The following is an 11,090-nucleotide window of genomic DNA, read 5'->3' as shown; positions in this document are numbered from 1 at the left end:
TAATTGTCATTCAAAGTGTGAGAGCACCGAAAGCTGAAAATTGGTCTGGGCAGGAAGGGTGTTTAAGTGCCCAGTAAGCAAGTGGTTAATAGTAAACTGAGCATATATGGTGAATAACAGTATTTGGAAATCTATCGGACTAGTTACATGTTTAATTATAAAAACAGCGGTGTTCTGTCAGATTAGAAAACCTGTGAAATCAGCAGGTTTGCCGTTGTTTTTAAAATTCAACATGTAAATAGTCCGATAGATTTCCAAACATTGTATTTCACCATATAATAACTGTGAAGTGAAATGCAAAACTCCGGTTGGTGTAACAAGATGTCCGCTTTCTCGGTGTGTCGTTACTGCGGAGGAGTGCGGGGTGTAGCAAGATGGCGGCGATGGGACGCCTCTTCCCCCTACTAATTCTGACGGGTCGCCATATCTGACGGAACACCGCCAAGCACATGACTTTGCCCCCGTTCATTTATAGTACGGCCATGCCCACTTTAAAGATGGAGGGTGCGGAAGTGACGCCTGCGCCGGCTCCCTTAACAAAGATGGCGCCCTCTCCGTTCCTCTCACTGGGATGAAAGATTTCAACAGGTTTCCTAAGTGTGGGCAGAGCTGGCGCGGCTGAGGCCTAGGCGGAAGTGTGGGCCCCTGTATAATTGAGTAGGAGACCCCGCCCCGCTCTCTTTCCGCTTTGAGCTCCGACCGGCTAGGACGTAGGCTAGCAGACACGTGAGTGAGAGATGAGGATTCCGGGGCTCCGGGCGGAGTTGGCCCGGTGTAATTTGTATGGGGGGGACACCGGGAGTGGAGGAGGGGCGGGGGCTGCTCGGGGGGGGGACACATGTGGTGATGTGTGCGGGTAATGACACGAGTTCTCCCCCCGTGTGTACACTGTGAGGCCGGGACAGGCCTGTGTGAGGGGGGGTGGGGAGTACACCTTCTGTTACAACTGGAATAAAGACAACATGACACCAATCACTTCTAAATGTGGTAACGAGGGCTCTCCTCTCCCTCCGCCATGTGTCCAATCCTCCCACCATGGAGGGATCTGACGGTGTGTGTCAGGCTGTACAATCAGGCCATATAATCTGACATGTTACACACCCTGGGGGATAGGACAAGTTTTAACGTTAGCCCCCTTCTCAGAGCCCCCCTGCCCTTTTACCTTCCCTTTCATGCCCATACCCTACCCTGTTGCCTTCCCACCTTCTGCCTGTCCCTTGCCCATTCCATGCCCCCCTACCTTTCACCTTTCCATTCTCTTTACTTTGCCCTTTTCTCTTGTCTTCTGCCTTGGCACCCTTTCCCCACACCTGCCTCAGTCACTGCTTACTACGTGTTTCTTCTGATTATTATTATTTATTATTGGGAAAGCTTGAGCTACCAATCCTCAGGCCTGATCAGTCACTTGAAGTTGGGGGGAGGTGGAGACGACATAAGCCCTGTGTAATCCCCCGGAACCTTCTGACATGGGGCAAAGGGTGCAAACAAGGTATAGAGAAGAGGGGTCAGGAGTAATAATGCCTGGTGCACACCGGTGGGGCTTTTCATTTATCCCAGTGGGCTGAACTAAAAAAAAATCGCTACGCTAAGACCCCTTTCATGCAGCGCTAGAAATAGTGCCTGCATAGCAACACGAAAGAGCCCGAGGGCTTTCACACTGGAGCTCTGCGCTGGCAGGACGGTTAAAAAAAAAAAAAAAGTCCTGCTGGCAGCATCTTTGGAGCGGTGTATACACTGCTCCTTCACACTGAAATCAGTGGGGTCGTGTGGCTATACCACCGGCAAAGCGGCGCTTTTGTAGGTGGTTTTAACCCTTTCTCGGCCGCTAGTGGTTTGTAAAAGTGTCCCGCTAGCGGCAGAATAGCGCTGTGAAATTGACAGTAAAGCACTGCTAAAAATAGCGGGGTTTTACCATCGACACCACCCCTGTGTGAAAGGGGCCTAACAAAAGCAATGTTGGTACAGCGATCTCCCACACTGTGACTGTTTTCACAGAGGGACTGATTACCCTGCCCCCCCCCCCGGCCATTGGCTGCAAGCACTGACTGGATGCTTGTTTTTCCAACATGTCTCTTTATTAAGACCCCTTTCACACTGGAGGCATTTTTTCAGGCGCTTTAGGCCGGGTTCACACTATAGCGATGCGGGAACGCCGCGAATCCGCGGCGTTTACCCGCATCGCACACCTCCCGCCGGCAGTTCACACTGCCCTATGCGGACGGCTGGGAGTGTCAATGTTATGTTAATGACACCCCCAGATCCGTCGGCATATCGCAGTGCGATCTGCCGACTCGCACAGGAATCGGATCGCATGGTGTGAACCCCCATGCGATCCGATTCCGTTGCGGACCCAAAAAAGGGTCCCGTGCGAGTTTGCTGCGGGAGCGATGCGAATTCAGCCATACTATCTGTATGGCTGAACTCGCATCGCTACGGAGATCGGATGTGATTTGCTGTGCGAATTCATTCCGGATCTCCCCCCGCAGCGGTGTGAACCCGGCCTTAGTGTGAAAAATGATGCCTGTAAAGCACCTGAAAAAAGCCTCATCTGCAAGCCCCCAGGCTTGCACACTGGGGTGATGCACTGGTAGGACGTCAAAAAAATCAAGCAAGCAGCTTCTTTGAGGCGCTTTAGGAGTGGTGAATACGCTGCTCTTCAAAGAGGAGGTCCACCAAAAAAAATAAAATAAAAAAACAGCCGCTACAAATACTGCAGCTGCTGACTTCTAATAAATGGACCCTTACCTGTCCTGGAGTCCAGCGATGTCGGCAGCCGAGCAATCGCTCAGCTGTTGCCGGCCCCATTCTCAGTGAGGGAAATCAGGAAGTGAAGTATTGCGGCTTCACTTCCCGGTTCCCTACCACGCATGCTCGAGTCGCGCAACGCAATGAGAATGGTCCGTGCTGTCTCTGGGACCCGTGTGTGTTCCAGCGGGCAGCCCGGTGGGGCAGGAAGAGGCATAGACTCCCGTGGGAGTCTATGCCCAGAAATGGGTGCTTATACCTGTCTTATGGCCCGTACACACGATCCGAATATCATACGAAAACGGTTGTTCGATTTTCAGATTGTGTGTGCACTACTTTCTACATCCGATCACGACCGCTCATCCGATATTCAATCAGACATTCACGGAAATTTTCCTCGTACGATTCCAGATCGTATGATTTTCGTTTAGTCAGTATAGTTGTCATCGGAAAATACAATACAAACACATTACAACACGTGACATCACGTCCGATTATTTTTTTTCTTTTTTCCTCTATCGTAAAAGAATTTTCGTGACTTTATTTGGCTATTTAATTTCTACTTGCGATTGTTAACCGAAAACGGTCGTGCGATATTAGGATCGTGTGTACGGGGCATAAGACAGGTATCTGCACCCCCCTCCCACCTGAAAGGTGTCAAATGTGACACCGGAGAGTTCCGAAAAGCAGAGGTTAAAATTTTGTGTGAACCTCTGGTTCATGCGCTCCTGCCCATTGAAATCAATGGGCAGCGCCTGCAACAGGTGCTTTTAACCCTTTAATTGGCCACCCACAGTAGCAGTTAAAAGCGCCTCTAAAACGACGGTAAATCGCCGCTAAAACGAGCGGCACTTTACCAATGACGCTCCGGGCGCTATCAGTGTATAAGGGCTGTAAAAGCCGATCATTAGACCAGTTTCTGACAGACAGCTGTATAAACTGACCGAATGTTACCGGCTGATCTTCAGCCCATCTGTACCCAGCAATAGGAGGAGCTCAGACACATCCTGTTTTGATCCCGCTGGGAAGCAGTCTTGGTGCCCGCCAAACAGCCAAGGAGGTACCCACCCTACAGTCGTATGTAAACATAATTGGCAGTGCCCAGTGACAGCTTCTATTGCCAGCAAGTTTCCAGCTGTTGATGATGTATAGTGATTTTTTTTCCTTTTTGGTTTAGGAATTGGTGATCTGTCTTGTTGGAATCTTCTGGTTCATCTAACTTCATTTTTTTGTTTTGTTGCAGGATGGCAGACTGGGAATCTGTACCTGTTGGGGCCGAGTCCCCTGAAATTAAACTGTTCGGGAAATGGAGTACCGATGATGTCCAGATCAATGACATCTCACTGCAGGTATTGGGTGAGGGCTGGGAATGAATTTTCTGACAATGTGATCCATACCGGCCAAATTTTTTTTTTTTTTTTTTTTTGATGAATGAATTCTGGCTGACATTTTGGTTTGTTATGGGCCTTACCTTCACCTGGTCCCTTGGTTTGTCTTTATGAATGGAGTTTTGTGGGCCAACACATCCCCTGGGTTATATCAGAAAGGAATTCAAGGGTGGTTGTCTGACTGTTGTGCTCTCACCCATGAGGCTAATTGAGGCGGTACTCATTGGGGGGAGCTGCACTAAAAGCCAGAGTGTTCATACAGGATGCTTTGTCCGCAGTGTAACTCAGTAGCACTGATTCTTATTAAATAATGGGTTCGGTGTCACTGAGCTCCCTGCCTAATGCTGCAGCTATCACACAGGCAGATGCAGTGTCTGGGCGCGTTCAGTGATGCAGAATATGGTAAAACTGCACGTTGCAGTGTCACTGAGCACAATGTGTCTGGCCACTGATCTTCTTCATTGGTGCAGCGGACACTCGGAGCTCTGCTGGACGAGCCTGTAGGGTCAGAGCATCACTGCCTGTGTGAGCGAGTGCCCATAGGTGGTGCTGCCGCCTGAGGCAACCAGCTTTACTGCATCCAACCCGTGGTTGGCCTTGTACCTGAGGTTAGGTCCTATATCACTTCTAATACTGAAATAACCAGTCTTGTGACTGCAATAGGCAGTGAGAGGCCCTCTTTATCCACTTAAGGACCAGGCCTCTTTTTCAGATTATGTGTTTACATGTTTAAAACAGGTTTTTTTTTTTTTTTTTTTTGCTAGAAAATTACTTGGAAGCCCCAAACTTAATATACTTTTTTTTTTTTTTTTTCTAACACCCTAGGGCAGTGATGGCTAACCTTGGCACCCCAGATGTTTTGGAACTACATTTCCCATGATTCTCAACAACACTGCAGAGTGCATGAGCATCATGAGAAATGTAGTTCCAAAACATCTGGGGTGCCTAGGTTCGTCATCACTGCCCTAGAGAATAAAATGGCGGTCATTGCAATACTTTTTCACACTGTTTGCGCAGCAGTCTTACAAGCGCACTTTTTTTTTTTTTTTGGAAAAAAAATCACTTTTTTGAATAACAAAAATAAAATCGTAAAATTAGCCCAATTTTTTTTATATTGTGAAAGATGTTACGCCGAGTAAATTGATACCCAGCATGTCACATTTCAACATTGCGCCTGCTCGTGAAATTACGTCAAACTTTTACCCTCCATAAGCGACATTTAAAAAAAATTCTACAGGTTGCATGTTTTGTGTTAGAGGAGGTCTAGGGGTTAGAATTATTGTTCTCACTCTACCTTTCGTAGTAATACCTCACGTGTGGTTTGACTACCGTTTTCATATGCGGGCGCTACTCACATATGCGTTCGCTTCTGCTCGTGAGCTCGTCGGGACGGGGTGTTCTAAAAAAATATAATATATATTTTTTTCTTATTTTACTTTTATTTATTTACACTGTTTTAAAAAAAAAAGATGACTTTTATTCCTATTACAAGGAATGTAAACATCCCTTGTAATAGAAAAAAGCATGACAGGTCCTCTTAAATGAGATCTGGGGTCAAAAAGTCCCCAGATCTCATAGTTGAAAGTAATTTGAAAAAATGACATTGAAAAAAATGTACCTTTTTAAGACGTATGGGCAGAAGTGACGTTTTGACGTCGCTTCCGTCCTGCTATGGAGATGGGTGGGGGTCATCTTCCCCTCACTTGTCTCCATACCCAGGACGTGACAGGTCCCGATCGCCTCTGCCGCTTCCGACGTCTCCAGTAAGCAGCGAGAGGGGGGGTGGCACCGAACCCGCCACAGAGACCACCATTATCGCACACACGACCAGCGCCTGAAGGAATAGATATCTCGGTTGTGGCAGCAGTTGCTGCCGTTACAGAGATATCCCTCTTCAAAAAATGAACGTACATCGTCGTGCACCGGTCGTAAAGTGGTTATGGGGGGGTCTGTGCCCTTAAAGTGGTTGTAAACCCTTACAAACCACTTTGACCTACAGGTAAGCCTAGATTAAGGCTTACCTGTAGGTCCAAGAAATATCTCCTAAACCTATATGGTTTAGGAGATATTTGCCCGAAAACAGGCACCGCTGTCTACGGCGCATGCGCCGTAGACAGCGGCCCGCAGACACACTGAGCGCGGCATTCTCAGAGACTGAGTTGCCACGCGTGTCGGCTCCCATGCGCGGGAGTGACGTCATCGCGGCTTCGCCGAACGACAGCGGCGGAGCTGCGAGACCCCCACCAAGAAGATGGATGCGGCGACTTCGCTGGCTCCTGTGTCAGGTAAGTGACACATAATGGACTACTATGCGATGCATAGTAGTCCATTATGCTTTACCTTTGCAGGGAATGAAAGAGGAAGTAAACTCATCAGGGTTTACTTCCTCTTTAAAGAGTTTGTGAACCTCCCTCTAGGTAAGCCGCCTTCTAGGCTCACCTATAGGTACTGTAAATATCTCCTTAAACGTGCGTAATTTAGCAGATATTTACTGTATACTCGTCGGTGCATGCACGCTGAAGGAACAGCCACCCCTTGCTGGTTCTTCAGGAGCGTGCGTCGTGACTGTATGCGCAGGGGTGATGTCACGTGGCTCCGAGTCACAGAGCCGAAGTCCGCTGCCCCGGAAAGAAGACGGGCAAAGATGGATGCGGCCATTTGCGGGTAAGTGCCACATAATGTGCTAGTATGCGATGCATACTAACACATTGTGCCTTTACTTTGGAGGGAACGGGGGGAAACTCCGGTAGAACAGGAGAGACGCTGGGTGGAGAGGGGATCCCTTGAGGGGTGGGGGCGCTATGTAGCCACTATGATGGGCTTTACATTAAAGTGTTACTAAACCCACAGCAGTAACATCAGTCTGTATATATGCAGTAAAGCAGTGGTTCTCTTCCCTGTTCTCAAGTACCCCCCAACAGGCCATGTTTGCAAGTCTTTATCTTGCACAAGGGCTTTAAATCGGTCAATGGCTTGATATTTTGGGAACCTATTTTATCTAAGAGAAATTCCCAAAACATGGCCTTTTGGTGTTCCTTGAGGACAGGGTTGAGAACCACTGTAGTAAAGCATGCTTGTTATACTCGCTGGAAGCTGAGGGGTTAATCATCTGCATCGTGTAAAAAGGCTGTTTGATCCTGTCTTCTCTGATCCTCTTCCCCAATCCCTCTCCTGAGGTAACAGCCTTTGGAGTCACTGTGCATATACTCAGTTTGGTGTGTACTACTAGGGAGATTTTTTTTTTTTTTTCCTTGAGATGGTGCATGTGAGGGCCAATCAGCACTTTCCATACAGTCAGAGGTTCTGCAGCCTCAGTCATAGGATAGAGTAGAATGAAAACTTATTCTACAGACTTTAACCAGACACTGATTGAAGTCACAAGACTGCTATATACTGCTGAGAAAAGGTTTTTAGCAGTTTTATATTAAAATAATTGCATTTCCATGTCCTGTTGGAGACCAGATATAGTGTATGCAGGGTCCTGGGTTTAGTAACGCACTAAAGCCAGTTACCTCCTGAAACAAACAATACTGGGATGATGTGTAGCTGCAGGCATCATCGCGCTATACCCACCTGAAGTCAAATGAATTTATGGCATGTTTTAATATCAGTGTTGCTGCTTTGTATTGTGTATGACAGGTATACTTTAATGTGATCTGTCTGTGTTGCTTTGAACTTACCATGACCGTTTGGTTTCCAGGATTACATTGCTGTTAAGGAGAAGTATGCCAAGTACCTTCCACACAGCGGAGGACGTTACGCCGCCAAGCGCTTCCGTAAGGCCCAGTGCCCCATTGTGGAGCGTCTGACAAACTCCCTCATGATGCACGGCAGGAACAACGGCAAGAAGCTGATGACAGTCAGGATTACAAAGCACGCCTTTGAGATCATCCACCTGCTGACCGGTGAGGTAAGTGACTTCTCCAGAAAACTCCTCATGGGGTGCATTATGACAGTGCCGGTAATGTTTTAGTGCTTTATGATTAAAAGTAAGTAAATGTTCCAGTGTATGACAGCACCAGAGCTGATGGGTCAACAAGCATTTAAAGTGTTTGTAAAGGTTCGGGGTTTTTTTTTTTTTTTTTTTTTTTTACTTAATATATATATATAAATGTCATGCCTGCTCTGTGCAAGGGTTTTGCACAGAGCTGCCTCGATCTTCATTTTCTGGAGTCCCATGGTGGCACCCCTGGCTCTTCCTCTTTCAGTGTCCCCATGGAGAGCAGCTATCCATGCCGAGTCCCACTGCTGCGTCCATTGACACATGGCTGGACTCGCCCTGGTTCCTGTGCCACTGGATTTGATTGATAGCAGTGGGAGCCAATGCTGCTGTTATCTATCCAGTGAAGACCCGAGACAGCTCCTGGAGCTACTGTGCTTGTTCTCGTTGCTGGAATGATGGGGGGGGGGGGGGGGTGCAAACAAGGTGTTGGCTTTAGATGACATTTTTCGGGGGGAGGTGGATGCGCCTATAGCTGAATGATGGCTACAGCGTGGCTGTCCAGTTCTGGGATGGCGTCTATTGACCTCCCAGAACCCGCGTACCTGCCGCTGTCAGTGTGAGGAGGGAGCCGATAACCGGCCAGTGTTAAAGGGTACATCTACACTGATCATCCGTTCAGCTTCATCGGTGCCACCCCTTTCTCCGCCCTATTGACCACATATGTGGCACTTGCACAAATCAGGTATGTGCACCCACGTCACGGAATAGACTCCCACAGGAGTCTATGCCGTTTCCTGTCCCAGCATGCTGTCTGCTGGGACACACACGGATCCCAGAGACAGTGCGGACCATTCCTATTGAGCTGCGCGACTCAAGCATGCGCAGTAGGGAACCGGGAAGTGAAGCCGCAACACTTCACTTCCTGATTCCCTCACTGAGAATGGCCGGCAGCAGCCGAGAGCCGATCGATCGGCCTTGGCTGCCGACATCGCTGGACCCTGGCACAGGTGAGTGTCCATTTATTAAGTCAGCAGCTGTAGTATTTATAGCTCCTGGCTTTTATTTTTATTTTTTCCAGTGGAATCCCTCTTTAACACCTGTGCGATCCAATTCGTGTCTGAATTGGCAGTTCGCACTGCAATGTGCAAACTGATCTGGGGATGTCGTTAACTTTTGCATAAGACCCCTGTACACGGGTTTGACAGGTACCCAGCACCCACTTCTGCTGGCGGCATCTTGACTCAAGTGGAAGTTCTCCTCTCTCCCTCCCTGGGACACGTCACAGGGCCCTAAAGATTGCTCTGCCATTCAGGACATGCGACATGTGCAGTGCACAAGCGTAGATCGTGGGACAGTTGAGTGGCTGTTAAAAGACAGCAGCTGCACTTTTCGTAAACAAACGGCTGCAACTTCACTTTAAAACCTGCCTTTATTTCATCATCAGCCCCTTCTCCTCCTGATCTGTATTATGCCCCAGATTTTGGCTTTCGACATTTTCAATCATTTTTTCCCAAGCATGTGAAAGAACACATACCTGGCATCCCCTTGGACATGCATGGTCAAGCAACTGGTACGAAGAGTTCTCTTCTAAAGTCACCTGCAGTGGCCAGTTGAGGAGAGCATGCATGTCTAAAGAAATCCCAGGGATGTGTTCTTGTAAATGCTTCAAGAGCATTTGCAAGAACAGGGGGTACACAGTTTCTGTGGGTGTGGAGAAGCAATCTGGTAGCTCGCAAAAATCTATTTAGGGAGAAGATGTGGAGGTGTTTTGTAGGAGATCCTGTATACTTACTTTTTTCCTCTGAATGTATTTTTTTTTTTTTTTAAATAGAACCCCCTGCAAGTGTTGGTGAACGCTATCATTAACAGTGGCCCTCGTGAAGACTCCACCCGTATTGGTAGAGCCGGAACAGTAAGAAGACAGGCCGTGGACGTGTCTCCACTGAGAAGAGTCAATCAGGTGACTGCAGATGAAGTGCTTCTTAATTGGTTCTTCCAGCACAATACTTTAAAGTCCTTTTTCTAATGTGTTGCCAAATTGATGTCGTTTTTAAAGTTTGTTACCCCAACACTTCATATTCCTTATGTGTCTGCCGTACCATGTACTTGTGTAAGAGGGTCTCCTGTTCTTTTGGATTTCTTCCTTTGTGTAAAATCCCTGGCGTTCCTGCTGTGTGTGTAGCTGTGTTAGGAACTCTGTATACTCTCCTCAAATGACCAGACTTGTCCTGACATGCCATTGGTGCACAGTCAATCGCTAAGCTCAGCATGCTGCTGCTTTTCCTCCTCCTCCTTAGGTCTTATGTAGCTGAGAACAGAGGGAATGTGATCACTTATTAAAAAGAGGGGCAAACGGGTGGTTTTCCAAGCAATTGTTTACGATCACTTTAACCAGTTCCATACCGGCCTATTATAAAATGGCACTGGCAGAAATACTCCGTCCTCTGAGTGGATGTCATGGGGGCACGTGGAGATCGGTGATGAGGTGTCTCGGGACACAGCCCATCCCTGATCGGGGTAAAGAGCCAATAAAAATGTCTTTGTGCACAGCCAGTCACAAATGATGACAAAATGGCTTTAGTGTCATTTCCGCTTTCTCCTCAGTGTGTGAGGAGGAGAGTTCCCCCCCCCCCCCCAATAAAGGACCTGTCACCAGCCTATCAGAGTACCTGAGTACAGGAAGTCCCCAGGTTTTAAGTTTTTTAATTTGTATGCAAGTTGGAAGAGGTACTTTTTTTATTTTTTCTCTGTATAGGGAAGGGTTAACACCCCCTGTAATGTTTGCTGTCTGTGCCTCTGTTCAGAAGATTTCACCTCACTTTCTGCCCCTGTGACAATTGGATTTAAAATAAGATTTGGATTGGTGATAAAGCATCAGTGGAGACACATTTTTGCCGGATAACTCTTACAGGAGTGAATTTCCCTTCCTAGGGGTAGATTTCTTCTCGCTTCCTGTTGTCTCCTTCCGTTTTTAAGTAGGCGTTATTTGTAAGTCGCATGTTTAAAGGGGTTGT

General features: G+C 47.6%; 1 protein-coding gene across 1 annotated transcript in view; it reads left to right on the top strand.

Annotated features, from left to right (window-relative positions):
* The first annotated feature begins 571 nt into the window (after positions 1 to 571).
* LOC143986045 (small ribosomal subunit protein uS7) overlaps positions 572 to 11,090 on the top strand; it is a 12,614-nt gene continuing 2,095 nt past the window's right edge. Inside the window, exons 1-4 of the mRNA XM_077484764.1 lie at positions 572 to 726; positions 3,989 to 4,094; positions 7,834 to 8,043; positions 9,908 to 10,036. Coding sequence (XP_077340890.1) covers positions 3,990 to 4,094; positions 7,834 to 8,043; positions 9,908 to 10,036 — 444 coding nt within the window. The 5' untranslated portion in view covers positions 572 to 726; position 3,989. The remainder of the gene's footprint in view (positions 727 to 3,988; positions 4,095 to 7,833; positions 8,044 to 9,907; positions 10,037 to 11,090) is intronic.

The sequence above is a fragment of the Lithobates pipiens genome, unplaced genomic scaffold (genome assembly GCF_037356315.1).
Source record: "Lithobates pipiens isolate NorthernLeopardFrog02 unplaced genomic scaffold, aLitPip1_a1.2 Scaffold_1, whole genome shotgun sequence".
NCBI classification, from domain to species: Eukaryota; Metazoa; Chordata; class Amphibia; order Anura; family Ranidae; genus Lithobates; species Lithobates pipiens.
The sequence above is the reverse complement of the archived record's forward strand: the minus strand, read 5'-3'. Positions and strand labels throughout refer to the sequence as shown.